General features: G+C 35.2%; 1 protein-coding gene across 5 annotated transcripts in view; it reads right to left on the bottom strand.

Annotated features, from left to right (window-relative positions):
• Positions 1–27,050, bottom strand: part of WASHC3 (WASH complex subunit 3) — a 126,162-nt gene that overhangs the window by 75,596 nt on the left and 23,516 nt on the right. For 4 of the 5 annotated variants that reach the window (XR_004286665.1, XM_032346593.1, XM_032346591.1 and 1 more), the window contains exon 6: positions 13,193–13,257. Coding sequence is in view for 4 of the 5 variants with exons in the window: in XM_032346593.1 (XP_032202484.1) it covers positions 13,193–13,257 (65 nt within the window). In the remaining variant the exon portion in view is untranslated. Of the gene's footprint in view, positions 1–10,784; positions 11,067–13,192; positions 13,258–27,050 lie in introns of those variants that run through there. The other variant, XM_032346594.1, reaches the window with a different exon arrangement.

Below are 27,050 nucleotides of genomic sequence, written 5' to 3'. Positions count from 1 at the left end.
AAGAACACTCCATCCAAAAGCAGCAGAATATCCATGCTTCTCAAGTGTACATGAATAGTTCACATAGCAGGGCATAAAAATAATCTCAATAAATTCAAGAAGACTGAAATCTTATCAAGCATCATCTCCACTCACAATAGTATGAAAGTAGAATCACTTACAAAAATTACTGGAAAAACTATAAAAATGTAGAGATTAACAACATGCTACTGAACAACCCAGACACAAAAGAAAACAGAAATATGACACACCAAAATCTATAGGATGTAGCAAAAGCAATTCGAAGAGGGATGATCATAGCAATACAGGCCTACCACAAGAAAAAAACGTAACAAAAATCTCAAATAAACCATCTACCTTCTCACCTAAAAGAACTAAGAAAAAAAAAGCAGAAGTGAAACTCAAAGTCAGTAGAAGGAAGGAAATATTAAAGATCAGAATGGAACTAAAACTGGAACTAACTGACAATAGAAAAGATCAATGAAACTAAGAGCTGGTTCTCTGAAAAGATAAGTAATTTACAAGACTTGAGATAGACTAACAAAGAGACCGGGCTCTAACAGAATCAGAAAGGGAAGACGAGAAGTTACGACTGACATCACAAAAATAGAAAGGATCATAAGACACTACTATGAAAAATTGCCAAAAAATTGGACAACCTAGAAGAAATGAATAAATTCCCAGAAATATGCAATCTTCCAAGACTGAAGAAATAGAAAATCTAAATAAACCAATTACTAGAAAGAAGACTGAATCAGTAATCAAAAGTTCCCAACAAATTCCAGGACTAGACAGCTTTACTCATGGTTACTTCTACCAAACATCCAAAGATTTAACACCTATCCTTCTCAAACTCTTTAAAAAAAAAAAAAAAAAAAAAAACTCTTTAAAAAAAAAAATCTGAAGAGGAGGGAATGCTTCCAAACTTATTTTAGGAGGCTGGCATTACCCTAATATCAAAAGCAAACAAGGACACCACACACACATGCAGACATACATACATTACAGGCTAACATGCCCTGATGAAAACAGATGCAAAGATCGTCAACAAAATATTAACACACTGAATTCAATAATACATCAAAAGGATCATGATCAGGAATCATGATGACCAGGGATGCAAGAATGGTTCAAGATCCACAAATAAATCAACGTGATAGGCCACACTAACAAAATGAAGGACAAAAATCATACAATCATCTCAATAAATGCATAAAAAGCATGTGGCAAAAATTAACAACTACTTATGATAACAACTATGAACAAAGTAGGTACAGATGGAACACATGTCACCATAATAAGGGCGATATAAAACAAATCCACAGCTAACTTCAGTCAATACTGAAAACCTGAAAGCTCTTCCTCTAAAATTAGGAACAAGACAAGGATACCCACTATCCTCACTTTTATTCAATATAGTATTGAAAGTCTAGCCACAACAATTAGGACAGAAAAAAAAAAAAAATAGAAGGCATCAAACTGTAAAGAAACTGATGAGCACTAGGTGTTATACTTAACTAATGAATCACTGAACACTACATCAAAAACTAATTATGTACTATAGAGTGGCTACCTGAACATAGTAATAAAAAAAAGGTCACTATTTGCAGATAATATACTATACATAGAAAACTCAAACAATAGCACCAAAAAAACCTGTTAGAACTAATAAATGAATTCAGTAAAGTATTAGGATACAAAATCAACATATGGCAATTTGTGGTGTTTCTGTAATCTAATAATAAATTATCAGAAAGAGAAACTAGGAAAACAATCCTATTCACAACTTTATCAAAAAGAATAAAATATCTAGAAATAACTTTAAAGAAGTGAAACTTTTAAGGAGGTGAAAGACCTGTATCCTGAAAACTGTAAAATACTGATAAAAGAAATTGAAGAAGACACAAATAAATGCAAAAATATCCCATGCTCATGGATTGGAAGAACTAATATTATTAAAATGTCCATACTACCCAAAGCATTCTACAGATTCAATCCAATCCCTAACAAAATTCCAATGGCCTTTGAGAAAAAATAATTCTAAAATTTGTATGGAACCAAACCCTAACAGCTAAAGCAATCTTGAGAAAGAACAAAGCTAAAGATATCATGCTCCAATTTCAAACCATAGCACAAAGCTATAATAATAAAAACAGTATCACAGAGACTGAAGGGAGAGAACTGACAGCCCAGAACTAAACCCACACACATATATGGACAATCAATTTATGAGAGAGGAATGAAGACTATACAAAGGAGAAAAGATAGTCTCTTCAATAAATATGTTGAAAAAACTGGAAAACCACATGCAAAAGAATGAAACTAACTCAAAGTGGCTTGAAGACTTGAACGTAAAACCTGAAACCATAAAATTCTCTGAAGGAAACATGCAATAAGTTGCTTGATATTGGTCTTAGTGATATCTTTATGGATCTGACTCCAAAAATAAGGAAAACAAAAGTAAAAATAAATAAATGGGATTACATCAAACTAAAAATCTCCTGCACAGCAAAAGAAATTATAATCAAAATGAAAAGGCAACCAACTGAATGGGAGATTTTTGCAAATCATATATCTGACAAGGGATTAATACCTAAAATTCATAAAACCGAACAGCAAAATAACAAATAACCTGATTAAAAAATGGGTAAAGGATCTGAATAGACAGTTTCCCAAAAAAGACATACCAATTGGTATACCACCAATTGGCCCTATTCATGGACCAATAGGTACATGAAAAGATCTTCAACATCACTAATTATCAGAGAAATGCAAATCAAAACCACAATGAGTTATCACCTCCCACTGGATAGAATGAGTATTACTGAAAGAAAAGAAATAACAAGTGTTAGGATGTGGAGCAAAGGTAACCCTGATATACTCTTGGTGGGAATACAACTTGGTATAGCCACTGTGGAAAACAGTATGAAGATTCCTTAAAAAAATGGCCACGGTCGCCAAATTGTGGAAAGAACCAAGATGCCCTTCAACGGACAAATGGATAAGGAAGATGTGGTCCATATACACTATGGAGTATTATGCCTCCATCAGAAAGGACGAATACCCAACTTTTGTAGCAACATGGACGGGACTGGAAGAGATTATGCTGAGTGAAATAAGTCATAGGCCAGCTATGGGGAAGAGATTCCTTAGGTACAGAGGAAGGTCTATCAGAACAATGTCAGACCTGTCCACAGAAACCTGGCAAGCCAGAAAGGGCTGGCAAGACATATTGAGGACACTAAATGAGAAGAACATGCAGCCAAGAATACTTTATCCAGCAAGGCTGACATTCAAAATGGATGGTAAGATAAAGAGCTTCCAAGACTGGCAAGGTTTAAAAGAGTATGTGACCACCAAGCCGGCATTACAAGAAATATTAAGGGAGGGTTCTGTTAAAGAAGAAAGAACCCAAGAGTGACACAGAACAGAAATTTACAGAGACCATCTATAGAAACAAGTACTTTACAGGCAACATGATGTCAAAACGTATCTTTCAATAATTACTCTTAATGTGAACAGCCTAAATGCTCCCATAAAATGGCACAGGGTTGCAGAATGGATAAAACGAAAGGACTCGTCCATATGCCATCTACAAGAGACCCATTTGGAACTCTAAAGATACATCCAGACTGAAAGTGAAAGGATAGAGAAGCATCTCTCATGCCAATGGACCTCAAAAGAAAGCTGGGGTAGTGAGTCTCATATCAGATAAATTAGATTTTATTTTATTTTATTTTATTTTATTTTATTTTTTTTAAAGATTTTATTTATTTATTTATTTGACAGAGAGAAATCACAGGTAGATGGAGAGGCAGGCAGAGAGAGAGAGGGAAGCAGGCTCCCTGCTGAGCAGAGAGCCCGATGCGGGACTCGATCCCAGGACCCCGAGATCATGACCTGAGCCGAAGGCAGCGGCTTAACCCACTGAGCCACCCAGGCGCCCAGATAAATTAGATTTTAAACTAAAGACTGTAGTTAGAGATAAATAAGGACACTACATCATTCGTAAAGGGTCTATCCAATAAAAAAATCTAACAATTGTAAATATTTATGCCCCCAAAACGGGAGCAGTTAACTACATAAGACAACTGTTAATCAAGATAAAGAGTCATATTAATATGAATACATTAATAGTAGGGGATCTTAACATGCCACTCTCAGTATTAGATTACCCAAACAGAAAATCAATAAAGCAGCAAGAGCACTGAATGACACATTGGACCAGATGGACCTCATAGATATACGTACAGAACATTCCACCCTAAAACGACAGAATACTCATTCTTCTCGAGCACACATGGAACTTTTTCCAGAATAGACTACACACTTGGTCACAAATCAGGGCTCAACCAATACCGAAAGACTGAGATGATTCCCTGCATATTCTCAGACCACAATGTTTTGTTTTGTTTTTTAATTAATTTATTTATTTTCAGAAAAACAGTATTCATTATTTTTTCACCACACCCAGTGCTCCATGCAATCTGTGCCCTCTATAATACCCACCACCTGGTACCCCAACCTCCCACCCCCCGACACTTCAAACCCTCAGATTGTTTTTCAGAGTCCATAGTCTCTCGTGATTCACCTCCCCTTCCAATTTACCCCAACTCCCTTCTCCTCTCTAACACCTCTTGTCCTCCATGATATTTGTTATGCTCCACAAATAAGTGAAACCATATGATAATTGACTCTCTCTGCTTGACTTTATTTCACTCAGCATAATCTCTTCCAGTCCCGTCCATGTTGCTACAAAAATTGGGTATTCATCCTTTCTGATGGAGGCGTAATACTCCATAGTGTATATGGACCACATCTTCCTTATCTATTCGTCCGTTGAAGGGCATCTTGGTTCTTTCCATAGTTTGGCGACTGTGGCCATTGCTGCTATAAACATTGGGGTACAGATGGCCCTTCTTTTCACGACATCTGTATCTTTGGGGTAAATACCCAGGAGTGCAATGGGAGGGTGATAGGGAAGTTCTATTTTTAATTTCTTGAGGAATCTCCACACTGTTCTCCAAAGAGGCTGCACCAACTTGCATTCCCACCAACAGTGTAAGAGGGTTCCCCTTTCTCCACATCCTCTCCAACATATGTTGTTTCCTGTTTTGTTAATTTTGGCCATTCTAACTGGTGTAAGGTGATATCTCAATGTGGTTTTAATTTGAATCTCCCTGAGGGCTAATGATGATGAACATTTTTTCATGTGTCTGATAGCCATTTGTATGTCTTGATTGGAGAAGTGTCTGTTCATATCTTCTTCCCATTTTTTGATATGTTTGCCTGTTTCGTGTGTGATGAGTTTGAGGAGTTCATTATAGATCCTGGATATCAACCTTTTGTCTGTACTGTCATTTGCAAATATCTTCTCCCATTCCGTGGGTTGCCTCTTTGGTTTTTTGACTGTTTCCTTTGCTGTGCAGAAGCTTTTGATCTTGATGAAGTCCCAAAAGTTTATTTTCGCTTTTGTTTCCTTTGCCTTTGGAGACATATCTTGAAAGAAGTTGCTGTGGCTGATATCGAAGAGATTACTGCCTATGTTCTCCTCTAGGATTCTGATGGATTCCTGTCTCACGTTGAGGTCTTTTATCCATTTTGAGTTTATCTTTGTGTGCGGTGTAAGAGAATGGTGAAATAAAAGGTATCCAAATTGGTAATGAAGAAGTCAACAAAGAGAAATAAAAGGTATCCAAATTGGTAATGAAGAAGTCAAACTCTCTCTCTTCGCAGATGACATGATTCTTTATATGGAAAACCCAAAAGACTCCACCCCCAAACTTCTAGAACTCATACAGCAATTCAGCAACGTGGCAGGATACAAAGTCAATGTGTAGAAATCAGTGGCTTTCTTATACACTAACTATGAAAATACAGAAAGGGAAATTAGAGAATCGATTCCATTTACTATAGCACCAAGAACCATAAGATACTGGGAATAAACCTAACCAAAGAGGTAAAGGATCTGTACTCAAGGAACTACAGAACACTCATGAAAGAAATTGAAGAAGCCCCCAAAAGATGGAAGACCATTCCATGCTCTTGGATCGGAAGAATAAACATTGTTAAAATGTCTATACCGCCTAGAGCAATCTATACTTTTAATGCCATTCCGATCAAAATTCCACTGGTATTCTTCAAAGAGCTGGAGCAAATAACCCTAAAATTTGTATGGAATCAGAAGAGACCCCGAATCGCTAAGGAATTGTTGAAAAACAAAAATAAAGCTGGGGGCATCACGTTACCTGATTTCAAGCTTTATTACAAAGATGTGATCACCAAGACAGCATGGTACTGGCATAAAAACAGACACATAGACCAGTGGAACAGAGTAGAGAGCCCAGATATGGACCCTCAACTCTATGGTCAATTAATCTTCGACAAAACAGGAAAAAATATACAGTGGAAAAAAGACAGTCTCTTCAATAAATGGTGCTGGGAAAACTGGACAGCTATATGTAGAAGACTGAAAGACCACAATGTTTTGAAATTGGAACTCAACCACAAGAAAAAGTATGCAAGGAATTCAAACACTTGGAAGCTAAAGCCACCCTGCTTAAGAATGTTTGGATCCACCAAGAAATCAAAGAAGAACTTAAACAATTCATGGAAACCAATGAGAGTGAAGACACATCAGTACCAAAACTATGGGATACGGCAAAGATGGTCCTAAGGGGGAAATAAATAGCCATCCAAGCCTCCCTCAAAAAAATAGAAAAATCCAGAACACACCAGGTTTCTTTACACCTTAAAGAACTGGAGAATCAACAACAAATTAAGCCAACCCTACAAACAGGAAGGGAAATAATCAATACTAGAGCCGAGATCTATGAGATAGAAACTAGAGATAGAGTAAAACACATCAATGAAACTAGGAGCTGGTTTTTTGAAAGAATCAATAACATTGACAAACCACTGGCCAAACTAATCCAAAAGAAAAGAGAGAACGCAAATTAATAAAATGAAAAAAAAAATCTATTAACATATATAAGATATATGTGACTATTATGTATATTAAATGTGTTTAATAAATAAAAATACAATTATTTCATAAAAAAAACGGGAGAAATCATGACTAACACCAAGGAAATAGAAACAATCAACAGAAATTATTACCAACAGTTATATGCCAATAAGGTAAGCAACCTAGACGAAATGGATGCACTCCTATAAACTTCCAAAACTGAATCAGGAAGAAATTGACAACCTGAGTAGACCAATACCTAGTAACGAGACTGAAGAAATGATCAAAACCTCTTAAAAAACAAAAGCTGACGACCTGACAGATTCCCTGGAGAATTTTACCCAACATTCAAAGAAGAAATAATACCTATTATCCTGAAGCTGTTTCAAAAAGTTGAAACAGAAGGAAAACTGCCAGACTCGTTTTATGAAGCCAGCATTATCCAGATTCCCAAACCAGGCAAAGACCCCACCAAAAAGGAGAACTTCAGATCATTATCCCTGATGAATATGGATGTTAAGATTCTCAACAAGATCCTAGCTAACAGGATCCAACAGTACATTAAAAAGATTGTCCACCATGACCAGGTGGGGTTCATCCGTGGGATGCAAGGGTGGTTCAACATTCGCAAATCAATCAGTGTGATAGAACAAATCAATAAGAGAAGAGAGAAGAGCCACATGGTCCTCTCAATTGATGCAGAAAAAGCATTTGACAAGATACAGCATCCGTTCCTGACTAAAACGCTTCAAAGTATAGGGATAGAGGGAACATTCCTCAACTTCATAAAATTTACCTATGAAAAACCCACAGCAATTATCATCCTCAATGGGAAAAAGCTGACAGCCTTCCCTTTGAGATCAGGAACACGACAAGGATGTCCACTCTCACCACTGTTGTTCTAGAAGTCCTAGCAACGTAATCAGACAACAAAAAGAAATAAAAGGTATTCAAATTGGCAATGAAGAAGTCAAACTTTCTCTTTTGGCAGATGACATGATACTCTATATGGAAAACCCAAAAGACTCCACCCCCAAAGTACTAAAACTCATACAGCACTTCAGTAATGTGGCAGGATATAAAATCAATGTACAGAAATCAGTTGTTTTCTTATACACTAACAATGAAAATACAAAAAGGGAAATTAGAGGATCGATTCCATTTATTATAGCACTAAGAACCATAAGATACCTGGGAATAAACCTAACCAAAGAGGTAAAGGATCTGTACTTGAGGAACTACAGAACACTCATGAAAGAAACTGAAGAAGCCCCAAAAAGATGGAAGAGCATTCCATGTTCATGGATTGGAAAGATAAACATTGTTAAAATGTCTATACTGCCTAGAGCAATCTATACTTTCAATGCCATCCTGATCAAAATTCCACCAGTATTTTTCAACGAGCTGGAACAAACATTCCTAAAATTTGTGTGGAACCCAAATTGTTAAGGAAATGTTGAAAAAGAAAAACAAAACTGGGGACATCACATTGCCTGATTCCAAGCTTTACTACAAAGCTGTGATCACCAAGACAGCATGATACTGGCACAAAAACAGACACATAGACCAGTGGAACAGAGTAGAGAGCCCAGATATGGACCCTCAACTCTATGGTCAAATAATCTTTGACAAAGCAGGGAAAAATATACAGTGGAAAAAAGACAGTCTCTTTAATAAATGGTGCTGGGGAAATTGGACAGCTATGTATAGAAGAATGAAACTCGATCATTCTCTTACACTATACACAAAGATAAACTCGAAATGTATAAAAGACCTCAACGTGAGGCAGTAATCTATCAAAATCATAGAGGAGAACATAGGCAGTAACCTCTTCGACATTGGCCACAGCAATTTCTTTCAAGACATGTCCCCAAAGGCAAAGAAAACAAAAGGTAAAATGAACTTTTAGGACTTCATCAAGATCAAAAGTTTCTGCACAGCGAAGGAAACAGTCAACAAAACAAAGAGGTAACCCACAGAATGGGAGAAGATATTCGCAAATGACACTATAGACAAAGGACTGATATCCAAGATCTATAAAAAACTCCTTAAACTGAACACAAAACAGATAATCACGTCAAAAAATGGGCAGAAGACATGAACAAACACTTTTCCAGAAGAAGACATACAAATGGCTAACAGACACAAGAAAAAATGTTCATCATCATTAGCCATCATGGAGAATCAAATCAAAACCACACTGAGATACCACCTTACAGTAGTAAGAATGTCCAAAACCAACAAGACAGCAAACAACACGTGTTGGAGAGGACATGTGCAGAAAGGGGAACCCTCTTACACTGTTGGGGAGAATGCAAGTTGATGCAGCCAATTTGGAAAACAGTGTGGAGATTTCTTAAGAGTCTTCCTTAAAAATAGAGTTAACCTATCACCCTGCAATTGTACTACTGGGTATTTACCCCAAAGATACAGATGTAGTGAAAAGAAGGGCCATCTGTATCCCAATGTTCATAGCAGCAATGTTGCTGCTTTCCAAACTGTGGAAAGAGCCGATGCCCTTCAACAGACAAATGGATAAAGATGATGTGGTCCATATATACAGTGGAGTATTATGCCTCCATCAGAAAGGATGAATACCCAACTTTTGTGTCAACATGGATGGAACTGGAGGAGATTATGCTGAGTGAAATAAGTCAAGCAGAGAGAGTCAAGTATCATGTGGTTTCACTTACTTGTGGATCATAAGGAATAACACAGAGGATACTGGGAGAGGGAGAGAAGAAGAAGTGAGTTGGGGGAAGTCGGAGGGGGAGACAAACTATGAGAGACTGTGGACTCTGAGAAACGAACTGAGGGTTTTGGAGGGTAAAGGGCTGGGGGATTCGTTGAGCCTGGTGGTGGGTATGATGGAGGACATGTACTGCATGGAGCACTGGGTGAGGTGCATAAACAATGAATTTTGGAACACACAAAAAAATTAAATTAAAAAAAAAAACTAAGACATTCTAAAGCAGTATGGTGAGCAATTAATAGCTCAGGCTGACTAGAATATAGAATGAATAAAAGAGAATCTACTAGCCTATATATCCTAGAATAGTAAAAGTAGTAATTACTAGGTAATAATAGTAACTACAGTTCTGGGACATAAAAGTATACAACAACAAAAAAACAAAACAGGATAAGGGAGAAACTTTTTTTCCTGTTAAAAAAATTAGGCATTGATTAAAAGAATTTACCTGTTCTATAGTTCTGGATATAAAACTAGAACAGATTAATCTTAAAGATTTCCATTTTGTTTTCCCTTAAACTCTTTAAAGTATGATGATGACAAAGATACTCTTTCTATATGTCTTTATTTCATTGGCATTGAAAACTAATTTTTACAAGCTAAACAGGAATAATTCTTGGTTATATAAGTACTACTGTTATTTTCAAAAACTTGGGACTTTTAAAAATAATTAAATAATCATTTAGTAACAAATTTTATTTGGTAACCATCAGGTCTTTTCTTTAGTTTCATAGACTTTCTAAAATTCAATGATAGTCATTTTTCTAGGAAAATAGCCAGGTATAAACTGTATTAGTTTAAAATTTTGTCTCTTAGCTTCCAAGTTTTTAAACACACAAGTCAATCAAAGAATGTATTTGTGACTAGTCTTTATTTTTATATTAATTTTAGTTTTGCTTTTTGCTCCATGCAGACAGATCTAGACTATTTCCTCTAACAGTTGTACAAGTCTGTCTTACTGCCTAAGGCTAATAAAATAAGAGTGTACTTTATACTTTAAAGGAAAAACAAAACAATGCTTACTGAAAGTTCTTGGCTAAAATTCTAAATAAAAGTATACCCTTCCCTCAGATGGCACATCTTCTTCTCTTTCATCATCCCAGCCTTTTCTTCCAAAGTGAGGTTCCTTAGTTTTATGTAAACATGATTCCCAAAATCCACAATTCCTCTTTAAAGAGGCGGCTGATTTCACTTGTCGTATCTAGCTAAATGCTGAAACTGGTTTTCTAGTAGTCGTGGTGATAGATAATAGTGAGTCACCCCCACTCCAACCCTTGTGACCGATGGCATGTACTTATGAGGTAATAGGTCAGAATTCAGGCTCCAGGCTGTGGTTGAGGAGCAGTTTTTCTGTAAGACAACGTTAACTGTTACTGGAATTCTACCCCAAAACTTGGCACCACCTTGCAAATGAATGTTTCTTAACATTTACAGACAATGATGGGTTCTCAAACTTGTTAAATGAGATATATCGAGGAAGTACTGGGGGTACTGGGGGTTCTCCCCCTTGGTAGTCATCCATGGACATCCCCCCATGGTGACCTAAATGAAGTCTTGATGTATATGAAATTAGTCAGGCCAATAAGAGCAGGGGAAGGGAGTTCCAAGGAGAGAAAAAAATTCAAAGACGTAGTCTGCTACAGCTGCAGGAGACAGTAATGTATGGAAGAGTGCAAGAAATGAAAAAGAGTCTGGATCTTGATGATAGACACATCTATATGCAATTCTAAAATGTTAGAATATGTGTCAAAGGCAACTGAGAGTCACAGAAAGTTCTGAAACAAGAATGAAGTAGGAATAGATCTACCAAAACTTTAGTGACAGACAGACTGAAAGAGAGTAAGGAAACCAATTAGGAGCTATTATAATAATTTAGGTAAGAAATGATGAGGGCTTGAACTAAATAGCAATGGGCATGGAGTCCTGCGGTCAGCTGTGACATATATGAAAAATGAAAAAAATCATAGTGACTGACAAGTAAGGGACAGGGAAGCAGATACAATCAAGGATGATTTTCAAGTTTGTGGTGTGGGTAGCTGACTTAAGTAAAAGATTATGAAGTAGGTTTAGTCTAGGCAGAGGATGAAATGAAGCCAGTAGGGGGTAAAGAGATTGGATATCCAACATATGCTGATGCTTACTGGACTGTTAGTTTTCCATTACATTTTCTCTAGAGAGAAAAATCATCATTTTAAAGGTCATTTTAGCTCTCTGTGATTATAGAAGGTCTACTGTGTATTTCCAGAAGCAAAAAAGAGGTCATGGTCAGTGTTAAATATATTTATGACATATATTCCAATGAATACCAAAATGGATTGGACCCATATGTTCAATTCACATTAAAATATATGTCACAATCCATCTGTTTTTAAAGTGTGTGTGTCAGAAACAATTTCCAGAACAAACGCCAAATATCCTGGAGATGCTTGAGTTCAAATTACCAATATGTGTCCCTGTACTTAAACTGTTGGCTACTTGGATATATACTAAATGTAGATACATGTTTGAAATCTGTCCTTACAGACTTTTAAAAAATTCTTAAATATTGTTTTTAAAAGATAAAATATGAGAAAAAGATCATTTTATGGTGTTTCACCTCCAAAATGCACACATTTTCTTGAAGGGCTGAGAGCCAAGAAAAATTTCAAAGTATATTGCTAGTATAGTACGAATGTCTGGATAACATAACTAAATATATCAGGATGAACTAAAGCCCCAAACTGGACTCTTTACATGTATCTAGATACTTGAAAAACAGACTAGCTCTGAATAATCCATTAAGATATATTTTATCCAGAATGAGCTATGTATCCAAGTTTGCTTAGATAGAATAAATTATTGTCAAATTTCTGAGCCACGATTTGTCAGCATTTCTCAAAAAAAATTTTTTTTTAAAAATTCACACAAACAGATATCTAGTTTCATAATAATTATTAATGTGGACCTAGAGTGGCTTTATCCTTTTTATTTCTCAATCTGGTTCAACTTAGATTATGGTAGAGTAAATTTCCTATACACTAAGGTCTTAAAAAATGAATGAATGAAAGAAAGAGAATGAAACAAAAGGAATGAAAGAAAGAAAGGAAATGAAGAAAAACAAGAAAGAACAAGAGGAAGGGAGGGAGGGAAAGAGAACAGAAAAGAATAGAATAAAAAAGAAAAGAAAAAGGTGGCATGAAAGAAAACAAAATTCTTGTGGAAACTACTGTGTGCAGCTAAACTGTCATCAAATTCCATCTCTTCTAGATGTATAGATTCATCAACAATCTATTAAAAATGCTTCTACAATGTGCAATGGCTGGTTTTAGGAACATAGGATGGATTTTTCATTTTTGTAATATTAGCAGAGACAATATTTATGAAAGTGGTTTCCTCAACCATAAAACACTGTATGGTAGAAAAAAATAGAGCTTGGAGTATTTTTATTATAACTGATAAATTTAACATCTTGGCATAATATCAGAAGAATTACTTACTCAAGAAGATCTGGGTCTAGTCCTTCTGATATCATTTTGTTTCTTATTGCCATCACTGGAACACCCTAAGCAAAGGACATAAGATAATCAATGATTAAAAATGCCTTCTTCATAAAAACAAATAGAACAATGAAGGAGAATTGAGAGCCCAGTTATAACCCCAAACACAGATAGCAAACTAATGTTTGACAAGGGAGGCAAGGATGGAGAAAATAAAGTCTCTTCAATTAATGATGCTGGGAAATTGGATAGTCACATGTAAAAGAAGGAAACCTGATCCCTAACTTACACTGCTTACAAAAATTAACTCAAAATGGATTAGAGGCATAAATGTAAAACCTGAAACCATGAAACTCCTAGAAGAAAACATAGGAAAAAAGCTCTTTGATATGGGATTTGATAATAATCTTATGAAAATTACACCTAAGGCACAAGTAACAAAATATAAAATAAGTGAGACTATATCAAACTAAAAAGCTTCTGTTCAGCAAAAGAAACCACTGAGAAAGTGAAAACAAATACGGAATGGGAAAAAATATTGACAAACTCAGGCAACTCGAGAGCAAAAAACTTAAATTATGCAATTTAAAAATGGGCAAAGGACCTATAGATATATGAATGGCCAGTAGGTACATAAAAAGATGCTCAACAGCCCTAGTTAATAGAGAAATGCAAATTACAATGAGATATCACCTCATGCCTATTAAAATGGCCATCATTAAAAAGATAGAGCTAACAGATGCTGGCATGGATGTGAGCAAGGGAACCTTATGCACTGTTGGTGGGATTTCCACTACGGAAAACAGTATGAGGATTGCTCAAAAAATTAAAACAGAACTACCATATGATCCAGCAATTCCAGTGCTGGTTAATATATTCAAAAGAAATGAATATACTAACTCAAGAAGATATCTGTAGGTCCATTTTTGTAGCAGCATTGTTTGTAATAGTCAAAACATGGAAACAACCTAAGTGTCCATTAATGGATGAATGGAGGAAGAAGTTGTGGTATATATACACACAATGGAATATTATTCAGCCATAAAAAAGAGACAATCTTACTATTTATGACAACATGGACGGACCTTGACGGCATTATGCTAAACACATAAAGACAAATACTTTATGATTTCATTCTACATGGGTTCCAAAAACAAAATCAAACCACCAAACTCATAGAAAAAGAGACCAGATTTGTGGTAAACAGAGGCAGGGATGCGGGTGCATGGGGGTAAGGAGAGAGAACTGTATAGAAGGTGGTCAAAAGGAGAAACTTCCAGTTAAAAGATAAACAAGTAATAGGGATGTAATGTACAACATAATGACTACAGCTAACACTGCTGTATGATATACAGGAAACTTGTTTAGAGAGTAGATCCTAAGAATTCTCATCACAAGGGGAATTTTTTTCTTTTCTTCTCACTATATCTTTATGAGATGATGGATGTTAATGAAACCAATTGTAATCATTTTACGATATAGGTAAATCAAATCATCATGCTGTATGCCTTAAACTTATACAGTGATATATTTCAATTATTTCTCAATAAAACAAAAAAATTAAATGAATAGAAGCTAAAATAAAAAGCCTTCTTTATAGCCTCTCCACATACCTGCTAAAACAAGACCTTTTAGATGGCTCATATTTAAAATAGCTCTTCTGATGTGGTATATATATAAAATGGAATACTATGCAGCCATCAAAAGAAATGAAATCTTGCCATTTGCGACGACGTGGATGGAACTAGAGGGTATTATGCTTAGCGAAATAAGTCAATCGGAGAAAGACAACTAACTATCATATGATTCCCCTGATATGAAGAAGTCGAGAAGCAACATGGAGGGTTCAGGGATAGGAAAAGAATAAATGAAACAAGATGGGTCAGGAGGGAGACAAACCATAAGAGACTCTTAATCTCACAAAACAAACTGAGGGTTGCTGGAGGAAGGGGGATAGGGAGAGGGAGGATGGGTTATGGACATTGGGGAGGGTATGTGCTATGGTGAGCGCTGTGATGTGGGTAAACCTGGCGATTCACAGACCTGTACCCCTGGGGCTAATAATACATTATATGTTAATTTAAAAAAAAAGTGAAAAAAAAAAGCTCTTCTTTTGCTTTTATATTAGTATGTATGGAGTGCTTAAATAATCTAATAAGGTACACATTTTAACTGACTTAATGGAATCAGTGCTATCTAATATCATACAAGCCCAAATTAAATCATTTAATCATTTGAGCCTATCCATTACTAATTCTGCTGTAAACAAGTCAGATATCACATTCTCACTTTTCTTATACCTCCAAAAAAAAAAAAAAGTTGATAACTCAAAACTATTAAAACCTTGGCTGGGATGTACAATAAATACTTAACAAGATGAGTAAATGTCTCTCCAAATAAAGATTTCAGAGCTTTCCATTCTCAAGTATAGCTATGTTAATGTTATTTTCATAACAAATGGTCCAATTCCATTTGGACACAAAGATCAAATAAAATTCAAGAATTCTCCTGCGATTGTATTATACATCTTGTCTACCCCAATATAAACACTAAGTAATGACAATGCTAGTAGTTTACAAGTCACAAAAACATTGAGAACATGTGAATCTCAAAATTCAGGATAAGAACATCAAAACAATAAGAAAAGGACATGTCAGAAATAAATACATATTTACTTGAAAAGATGACTGATTTGATGATAACCAGTTACTGAAAGCTCACTTGTAAAGCTCTACGGGAAGAAGATGCAATCAAGTCTGCCAATTCCTGCTCTTCGTATCATTCCAAAAGATGAGGAAACCACTAATATGTGTTAAATTTGAAAACCTGCAATACATCACTTTCAAAAGTGGAATTACTGTACTTTAAAAGTCTATATACATGGTTGGGACCCTCTCTGTCATATCTCTTCATCCCATGTGGCAGAAGGGATAAGCTGAGCCTGAGCCCACATGGGAAAAAGCTCAATCACTGCTCCACTGGTGCTGCATACTCTTCCCTTCAGGTCTTCAATGTCATTAGCCACTGTGGATATTCAATTTAGAAAGATGGACACTTACAGGCATCCTAAATGTTAGATGTGCTGTCTCTCTCTCTCTCTCAAAATAAAAAAGACTCAAAGTAATGTACACTTAAATGCATCCTAAATGTTAGATGAAAATAAATAGCACCACTGTAAAATTCTCTTCAAAGCCATACTCCTGAAAACAATACTGTTTCATGGTGTAAACTTCAAGAAACTCTAAAAAGTGAAATATGGTAGGTTTGGAAGACAAAAAAGGTGGAAGATAAAAACTTTTGTCAGCGTATGAAGTTTAAGGATTAAAAAAAAAAGGCTGTTACTTGCTTAGGGGCATCCAATATGAACAGACACTTATATTTGGAACCAAAAAGCATGAACTTAAAACTTGTACCACTTTAAAATATATTTCCTGGAACTAAGACTTGAGAAAAAGATTTTTCTCTTAAGTACAAAATGTACTTAATGATTACTTCATAATAAAATGCACTTAATTTTAATGGTAGAAGAGAAAGCTGACACTTGAAAGATAAGGTTGGGAATTTTACTTGATAATTAAAACTTAGCCATTACTTAACTATTTAGTATAACAAGGAAAGTTAGGACTGTAGAACATTTCATAAAACACTGAAGTGCAAGAAGAGATGTGAAAAAGAGCAGAGTTTTATGTTCTACATCTTTAAAAAGACCTCTCAGTTTCTGTTAACTACGGTCTGATGGTATAAGGTCTTTCTACAAACTCAACTATGTGATTTATTTATTATACTTTAGCATAATCCGCAGGATATCATTGGAAAGGTCATACTAATAAGTTACAGAGCCGAGAAAACAGAAGGGAGGAGAAATGAAGTTGAAAAAAACATTTCCTAAAATATAGCAAAGAAAGTGTGTATGAGGTGGGAGTGAAGGGAAGCAGTGGGTAGGGAATGGGGAAAGGGAATTTGGTAGAATTAAACTCCCTATTTTAACACGAGTTTCATGGCTTGGTTATAAGAATACAAGAAACCTAAATATGCAAGCTCCATATTTTACTCTTAGTTTCTTGAAGCTATTTACAACACAAGAATACAGATATTACCAAAATTTGGTTATTTTTAAGTCATTTCTGTATATAGATACAGATAAAAGAAAATACAAATAACTTATCTTCCCTGAACAGAGACTTTAATATTATCACCACCCTAATACAAATCTCATAAAGCTTGATATAAAAATAATTTGGCCTGTGTTCCAAAGGATGGATTCCAAAGGGATTTGCTGCTATGATTCCAGTGATGTTGCTTAGAAAATTTGTTGTTTTGATATATTCTTCCTTAGGGGTTAAGGAACAGAGTCGGGTTTGTTAAACATCAAAAAGAAGTGTCCAGTTTCCGATTTCCAAGAGAAAAAGCTACTGGTGGTCTAAGTTGGACATGAGAGAACTCAAAACTGAAGTCTACTGAACTGTGGGATTATTCTTGGCAAGTGATAATGGTAGTTTGTCCAACATAAGTAATGAAGAAGAAAGAAGGCAGCCATAAGTTTGATGTTCCAAAAAATCACGTCTGTATTTGCGTCACTGGAGAAAGTGTGTAAAGAAGCCACACTAATGAAATTATGATGGCAACACTAACAGTTACTAGTTTCTTGTATCACAAAAACTGAAGGCTGCCAGTATTTACATTTATTATGTTAATGGAGGACAAGCTACTGAATTCTTTTACTGAATTCTTTCCTGAAGTTTTAGATTAGAAAGGGGGGAAAAAAAACCCCATACTCAATCTAATAGAGATAAAGGACTTTTCTAAAGTAACAAAAAACGCTCCTCATACTTTAGTTTCTCCTCTCAGTTTATACCTTGAATCACAACAACTGAGTTATGAAAGATGCAAAATATTGTTTTTTTCCCCTTACTTAGGGCAACAATTGAAAAAAAAAATATATTGAGTTGGCAGGTGAAGAGTACTTTTTTTACTTGCAAAGAGAGGGAATGAATAGGAGGTGAGGAGATGCCATAGGTTGGAAAAAAGGCAACCAGTCCTCTAATCAGGTTGTTTACCTGAATTTTAACTTAGTAAAATGGACTCAACCATTTCTTTGCTTTCTGATTGTCAACAGTGCTATCCTAAAAATATCTATACTGCCTTTTATGAAATATATTAAATAGAGTGCTATGATTAGAATAAAATCTTCAGGGGAAATATTCTATAGAATAGATACTGAATGTTTACAGAGCAAATCCTACTACAAAAGCAAACACATGCTTAATGATCTCCTTCTGGAACTTTTCCATGATGGGGTACAAAATTAATTTAAGTAAGTCTCTTAATCACTGTAAAATGAATATGGATATCTAAAAAAAAGGGAAGCTTTATTCCTAATGACTTATATAGATTTAGAAAACGCTAGACTCTGATATTAACTCCAATACTGTTGCCATGAAGGGTCACTGATTTGAAGTTAAATATTCAGGGGAAAAAAAAAGAGGCTCACATATCTTGGCTACTGCTATGTGGTACACATGGAGCAAACAGTAAATTCTTCCTTTTTCAATGATTATCTTAAGACATAAGTTTTACAGTCTTTCACTGAGTGCCCATCAGATATCTTTAAAGATGAAGGAACAAATCACTGTAAAATGGACAAAATGACACTGGTCATGACTAGGGACCTCAGGAAACTGGTAAAGTACATTCATAAAAGTAAATACATTAGCCAATACTCCATATTCCTTTTAGGAATGGGAACTAAAGTTAACTTAAATGTCTATCAATAAAAACCTTTAAAGAAATTATTTCAAAAGGTGAAGGATCTATTGTTACGAGTCAGTTCAAACTAGAGCCACATCAATTTCCCCATGTGATTGATCTTTCCCCCTGGATATTCTTGCAACATGATAAATCTTAGGTGTAATGGTCATGGTGCATTGTGTGTATTCTCTGCATTTTGTAGCTATTCAAGTATTTGTTGATTTAAGAGTAATTTGGTGCTGTGGAGGGTCCATTTATTTCCCTTCATTATAATGTACAAATAATACCTAAAATTTAAAGACTTGCTTTGATAGGCTAATTAATGCTACACCACCATTATGAATACTTCAGCTAAATTACAGCTTTGCTATACCACATTTTCACTCAAAGGATATTTGCTCTTTGAAATATGTATTCATTAAAATTTCCCAAATTTAACTATATTTCTACTTTCCAGGAATAAAAACTTAAAAACAATTTCTATTACAAATTATTTTGGAATTCACTACCAAAATTAAAAGTGTAATAAGTTCAGAGGGCTTTCTGTTCAGTTTTTGAAAATGTATTACTATATGTACCTATTCAAGGAGAATTAAAGAAGTATCTCCAAATATGGCAATAAAAGCTATAAAGAATAAAATTCTTAGTAATTATAAAGATGATTCTACTGATTGAAACCACAAAAGTTACTTTTGAGCTAATTTTCCAATAGTGATAATGTGTTTGAACTGGTGTCATGAGTCTTAGTCAATGCCCTTAGCAATCCATAGGTACCCACTGAAAGATAGATACCTCCCCACCAAAAAAGATAGATACCAGTATTAGCCATTCCACGTGGCTACAGAACTACAAAGAATGGCCCTGAATCTGACAGCCGTGTGTCATCTGCACATGATCTAGCCAACTAACTGAATAAAAGTCATTTGTAAACTTGGGCTAGGAAACCAAGAAGAAAAGTTGGGATGGTCTCTTATATTATGAAAAACTATGGTAAGATGTACATAAATCTGGAGATATTTTTAAAAATTGCAGTATTAAGGTGTAAATATATTCAAGTAGGGAAATAATTTTCATTGATATTTCTCAATAAAATTTAGTATTTTGAAATCTACTTCCTTTTAAAACATAGTTAGCTTTTTCTTCTAAACTGTAAAACAATTCTTAGCAAAAAATTAACTTATAAATGAAAAATTGTATCTTACATCACTATGATCCATTCAAGAGAAAATATCTTCCACACCAGGACTGTCTACCCCATTGAGAATGTTTATGCTCTCACATCCTTGTCAAATATGGTGCTTATGTTGATGGTCTCTAAAACTACTAAAATTCTTTTTTCTCTGCCACTTGAGATAAGTCCACTTCCTTATTACAGTTCATTTGCTTCTCTGGTCTTTTACTTTTTTTCCCATAGGTAAACCATAACCTTAGACAAATTTACAGTTAAGGTGAGAATCACGATATTTCTGTAAAGAGTAAATCTGAGTAAATAATTACTTAATTTATACCACTATTATTTCCTCCTCACAACTTTGGAAAACTTTTTTTGTGAGGTCCCTTATTTCTTGCAGAGTGGTTAGTAGCAAAGAAGATAAAAGGGCGCTGAGAAATCAGAGTTGGGTGACTAAAAAATTATAGATGGGGGGGGGTGCCTGGGTGGCTCAGTCATTAAGCATCTGCCTTTGGCTCAGGGGAGGATCCCAGGGTCCTGGGATCGAGCCCGGGCATCAGCTAAAAGTCTGCTTCTCCCTCTCTCCCTCACCCTGCTTGTGTTCCCTCTCTTGCTGTGTCTCTGTCTGTCAAATAAATAAAATTTTTGAAACATTTTTAAAAAAGAGTAAAAGAAGTATACCACACATTTCAGCAGGTATAAAAATTATCATTGTTAGTATGTATCTCCAAAAGCTTCCCTAAGAAACTTAATAGTAAAGTACTATTCTTTTTATCACAACTTCTACTAAGGAGTTACAGAGTTGTTTAAATGAGTCAGAATGAAAGATATAAAGTCTAAAGTTAAAAATATTATTCTGCTAAATGCTCGTTTTTGTTGGTTCCCATTTTATGTATCATTTAAGGGAGATTCCTATGAAATTTATAACTACCTTAAGCTTATCCTCCAAACATTCCCTCCTCTGTGTTTGCTTAATTCCTTTTTCTTTCTTTTGTGGGGAGAGGCATACAGAGGTATGGTATTACAGTGAATTTAAGGCAGATGAAGTAAATTTTATTGGTACTCCAGAAAATAAACTGAAATAAAGAAGTAAATATTTTGGCTTAAAAGGATTGTTTCAGAGAGGCCATCCTATGTAAATTATTTTAGTTATGAAACCAAAGATAAGAAAATATGACATGGCGAGTAAATTTCTAAAGAAATATATTCTTCTCATACATACTTTTATACTTAGGAAAAACTGATTTGAAAAATTTATCATCCAAAATTATTACCTTATCAGTTATTTTTAAAAGGTTATTTGTATTCTCAAGTATCTTATATTCCATTTACTCCTTTTAAATTATTTTTAATTTTTAATTATCTGATATATTACTAAAAAAAAAAAAAATTCAAGTCTACAGCACCCAGATATCCTTCTATAACTCTGAGACCGACTTCTGTGTATACCAGCTTGTTGGTATGTGACTATTCTTTAGATATGATTGAGGATTCTAAATGGTACTACAATTCACAGTTCAAAATGTATTTTTCCAGAGACTATAAATACCATAAATAGAAATAGGTATGGTTAAACAACTTGTTTCTGGAAACAAACTATCCAAATCAACATCTTCTTAGCAAATGACTGACTCAAAAGAAAACTAGACTCTGGACTCTGAGAAATGAACTCAGGGTTACAGAAGGGAGAGGAGTGGGGGATGGCGTAACCACGTGATGGGTATTAAGGAAGTCATGTGTGGGAATGAGCACTGGGTGTTATATACAAGTAATGAATCATTGAACACTACCACAAAAATTTATGATATACTCTATGCTGGTTAACTGAACATAATAAAAAAATAAGTAAAATAAAAAAGAAAACTACAATGAAAAATATGTGGTATCAGCAATAAAATATTCTAAGCTATATATTTATGGCAAAGTGGCATTAGCAAAGAATATATGGGGAATAGATAAAGTAGGTGCATAGAATATTACCAAATGGATACTGACAACCACCTAACTTAGCAGCACTTGTCTACTACATTTTTTTCCTTTGGTACTCTAAGGAAAATGAGAAATCAAGAAAACAAATATATCAGGGAAAGCAAGAAATTTAAAACCTGAACTTAGCAATATTATTGTTTACTGTTCCCTAACAAACATATATAAGTAAAAGAGCAAATAAACAAAAGGGCAAATACATCGTTTAAAATTAATATAGGGCCTCTGAAACCCCTAACTTTCCAGGCAACTTGGGGAAGGTTCAAAAGGGAGCCAAAATATTAAAAAATCCTAAGTGATTTTGAAATCTTTGAAAAAAAATTGGGTATTTTAACATAAATCTACAATCTTCTTGGGAAAGTGAAACACTTTCCAGTAAAATTGGCATGGTAATTTTTCAGACATGGTTTCCTTAGAGGCTAAGTTCACTGACTTTAGCAGAGAATAAGTAAATTTTCCCCCCCTTGGGTGACAAATACAATAAAGTTACCTATTTCTAGGTTTTCCAGATACTCAGGCTATGGAAAAGCACAGATAATACAATTGGTGGCTAACTGACATAGTTTTCTGCCTTTGGAGAAATCTCTACCCAATCCTTTTTGCATTTGATGTAAGAATGAATATAGTTGAAGGAGGATAACTATGGTCTCTTGAGTTCCATTTACCTCAATTCAAAGTTATTATTCTGCTAAGCTTTGCTTTTTTCCCTTTTAGTTATAGTTAGTTTAGTCTGGCTGACCATTTAGTTGATGGGAAAGACAGAATATTTGCCTTTTGAAATGGCGAAGTTGGCTAAATAGTGCAATTAATTAAATGGGCAAAAGTTCACTTGTATCTTTTCTTTATCCATCTTTATTCAGATTCACATGTCTAGGAAACTGATCATTATACATGCAGCTTTTATCTTCAATGCAAAATGTGGAGTTAAAACACCACCGAAAGTTTTCCACGGCACCCTGACCATTATGTATTAAAAAAAATACTGACCTTGATACTGAACAGTAAACTTTAGGTATTATAAAGCAAACAACCCATATGTTAATATTATAATACGGAGTCAAAAAACAATGAAAAAAGAAATATCATGTAGTTAAACTAAATCTGTACCAGTGTCTTCCATAACTACATATGAACCAGCAGCTCCTGCTTTTGACTACACTGTTGATCAATGATGAGGAACCTACCCTGGAACTCTCCAGACATGGGAAGTCACACTAGGGTCATAGCCCAAACAAGGTTTTAAAGTCCTTAACTACTTTTACAAATACTATACCTAATCTAAAGAATACTCTACTTGTACTCTTGATTATTTTTCAGGTCTAAGGTGCGTAACTTCCTGAAGAACATCTTTAATAATCAGTCGGAGATTCTTCATCCTTAGGTAATGGAAGTCACATTTCCACAAGCCAACATCCACTGCTGGCAACAGATGCATCAGAACCACCAAAACCAAGGAGATTATTCAATTCACATTTTAAGCCCGCCAAAGAAAATAGAGCTTTAAAAAAGTCCAAGTGTCCGAAGAGACTGTTTTGGCAAATACAGTTTCAAAAAATACAAGTCATTAGCTTAATGTAGAAGTCGACTTTCCCAATGCAGAGTTTATTACTGGCAAAGGATTCACCAAGGTCTGCCAGTAAAAAGGGGAGAACTATTGGAAAAGTGATCTATGTACACAATTCCAGTTAAGTTATAAAAGCAGTATATAATTTAGGAAAGGCTTGTGCTGCACTATTATGACAACAAATGTTAAATCAGAATCAATTGTCTGCCACATTTGGAACACAACACTACTACTGAAAAATCTTGTGTAAAACTTGCTTAAAAAGGAAAAAAAGTATCAGAAAATGCCAGCAGGTGTTCCAGGATTGTTCATTATAATGAGATCCAAATTTGGGGATCAATTAATATAGATCATAAACCTAGAAGGAACTTCAGATCTCATTTTATATATGAGGGAACTGAAGCCTTGAGAGGTGACATGACCCAACCATGGTCACACAGGACTATAGGACAAAGTTAAGAAACTATACCATGTTGAGTCCATTTGATGCTTACATTGACCTACTTGAAAAAGGACATGTTGGAGAGGAGAAGGGAGTTGGGGGAAATCGGAGAGTGAGATGAACGATGGGAGACTATGGACTCTGAGAAACAATCTGAGGGTTTTGGAGGGGATGGGAATGGGAGGTTGGGTGAGCCTGGTGGTGGGTAGTATGGAGGGCACATATTGCATGGAGCACTGGGTGTGGTGCATAAACAATGAATTCTGGAACACTGAAAAAAAATTTTAAATAAATAAATAATTTTTTATTAAAAAAAAAAAAAACTATACCATGTTGCATCCTAGAAATAGACAGACTAAAGATCTAGGTGTACTCCTAGGTATTCAAATTATGTCATAGATAACAACTAGTTTTTGGAAATGTAATTTAGTCTTATATCTCAGAGAGCACAGTAATGTAGGAGTGACAGAAAAAGATAATGGAGACCAAAAAACAAGGTACTGTTTATTTCTCTGTGAACTGGTTACTTGTGACACTTGAAAGATTCTGCTGGCTTCTGTTCAAAGAAGTTTATAATAATTAAGCAGTTTTAATTGCCTAGTTTTACTTTTTATTTTGAAAATTTTATTTAAATTTTGTTAGTTAACATACAGTGCAATATTGGTTTCTGGAGTAGAATTCAGTGATCCATCACTTAGTACAACACCCAGTGCTCATCACAACCAGTGCCTTCCTTAAATATCAATCCCCCACCTTGCCCATCCCTTCCCCCCAACCCTCAGTTTATTCTCTATCATAAAAAGTCACTTACGGCTTGTTTCCCTCTCTCCTTTTTTTCTTTTCCCTCCTCCCATATGCTCATCTGTTTTCTTTCTTTAATTCCACAGGAATTTGAGAAACAAACAGAGGATCATAGGCAAAGGGAGGGGAAAATGAAACAAGATGAAACCAGAGAGAGAAACAAACCATAAGAGACTCTTAATCTCAGGAAACAAACTGAGGGTTGCTTGAGGGGAGGGCTTTCAGAGGGATGAGGTGGCTTGGTGATAAACACTGGGGAGGGTATGTGCTATGGTAAGTGCTATGAATTGTGTTAAGACTGATGAATCAGATCCGTACCCCTGAAACACATAATACATTGTATGCTAATAATAAATAAATAAATAAAAATAAATAAATTCCACATATGAGTAAGATCATATGGTATTTGTTTTTCCCTGGCTGATTTATTTTACTTGGCATAATATACTCTAGCTCTATTGACATCATTGCAAATGAATTGCTTAGTTTTTAAAACAGATTTGCAGGTATGTGGCAAGTGAAGCAAGGCAAATACCAAGGCAGCACATTCTAGGAGATAGCTAGGACTCAGGGAAAGGAAGTTTGCATGGCAGCTTAGAAAGAAAGCCAAAAAAAGACTAGCTTATCCTGACTTCTAGGAAGCCTGAAAACTAAAAAAAAATTTTGTAGGGGCACATGGGTCGTTTGGTAGGTTAAGAGTATGCCTTCACTCAAGTCCTGATCTCAGGGTCCTAGAATCCAGCCCTGCATTAAGCCCCATATAAGGGCTCTCTGCTCAGTTGGCAGTCTGCTTCTCCTCCTCGCTCTCCCTCTGTGCACTCTCTTGCTCTCACTCATCTCAAATAAATAAATAAAATATTAAAAAAAAAACTGTATTTGTAATTTGTAGGACTTTTTATGTTTCTCTATCTGAAGTGAGTGATCGCTACATGGATAGCCAGCAAGTTTAAGCTTTTACACTAGTGAAGATGGGTTTGAGAAATACTTGTCTACTCCCTTAGACAGAATGAAATGGTTCTAGACAATAATTCAGGAAAGAAGCAAAAGAATGGATTACAAGAGAATTGAGGGCCTATTAAGTATTAAGACAGTGAGTGGAAGACTCTTACACTTTGGAAAAGATAAGAAACAATGTAAGTGGAATTATAGGTATAAGACTCTGCTTATGGAGAAGCAACTCATATCTTTAAATGCCAAAAATATAAAGGCAATTAAAAATGAAAGAAATCCTATTATTGTCCTTAAGAGGAAGGAGAACTTATGGCATTGTTAATTTCCTTTTGAGGGTATAGAAATGGTTATTTGGGGTATTTTAGGAGATTTTTATACTGTTAGTATATAGTGGTTTTTTTCAGGAAGACAGGTATTTTTGAGACCACTCTACCTTTTCTTTTGTTAATACAAATAATCCCCTACATTCCAGATTGTAGGCTTCATCTCTTATAACATGTAGCAATGTGTACGATAGATGACAAACTACTCGTGATCATACCAATAAATGAAGGACAACCCTGGTCTTTCTCTACATTAGTAACTAAAACTAATTTTTTTAGAGTGGGGGAAGGGTAGCAGAAGAGGGAGAGAGAGAATCTTAAAAAGGTTCCACGCCCAGTGAGGAGCCTGACATGGAGCTGATTTCACAATCCTGAGACCAGGACATGAGCCAAAATCAAGAATGAGATAATTAACTGACTGAGCCACCCAGGCACCCCAAAACTAAATTTTTAGTAGTGGGCAAACAAGAGAAATCTTAGCCATCCTCGAAGGTTGAGAAAAACTGGGCATTTTAATAAAAATCTACAATTTCATTGGGAAAGTGAAGCTTTCTAATATAGATAAGGAATTTCTAATGAAGCTATGAAGCTACTCTCTCGAATTAGCTGGGGGTAGGCTCCTTTATATAGTGCATGGTCAAACATGATTTGCTTTCTAATCCCTCTGAATCCTGGAAGTATTCAGTCACACTCAAGGAAGTAAACTACCTCAGCAGAATGAACTGATTAGAAGATTAAACAGAAAATAGGAAGGCACCACGACCAAGTGGGATTTATTCCAGGGTTGCAAGGTTGGTTCAACATCCGCAAATCAGTCAATGTGATACAACACATCAATAAAAGAAAGAACAAGAACCATATGATACTCTCAA

The sequence above is a fragment of the Mustela erminea genome, chromosome 6 (assembly GCF_009829155.1).
Source record: "Mustela erminea isolate mMusErm1 chromosome 6, mMusErm1.Pri, whole genome shotgun sequence".
Taxonomy (NCBI): domain Eukaryota; kingdom Metazoa; phylum Chordata; class Mammalia; order Carnivora; family Mustelidae; genus Mustela; species Mustela erminea.
This window is presented reverse-complemented; position numbering and strand designations above follow the sequence as displayed.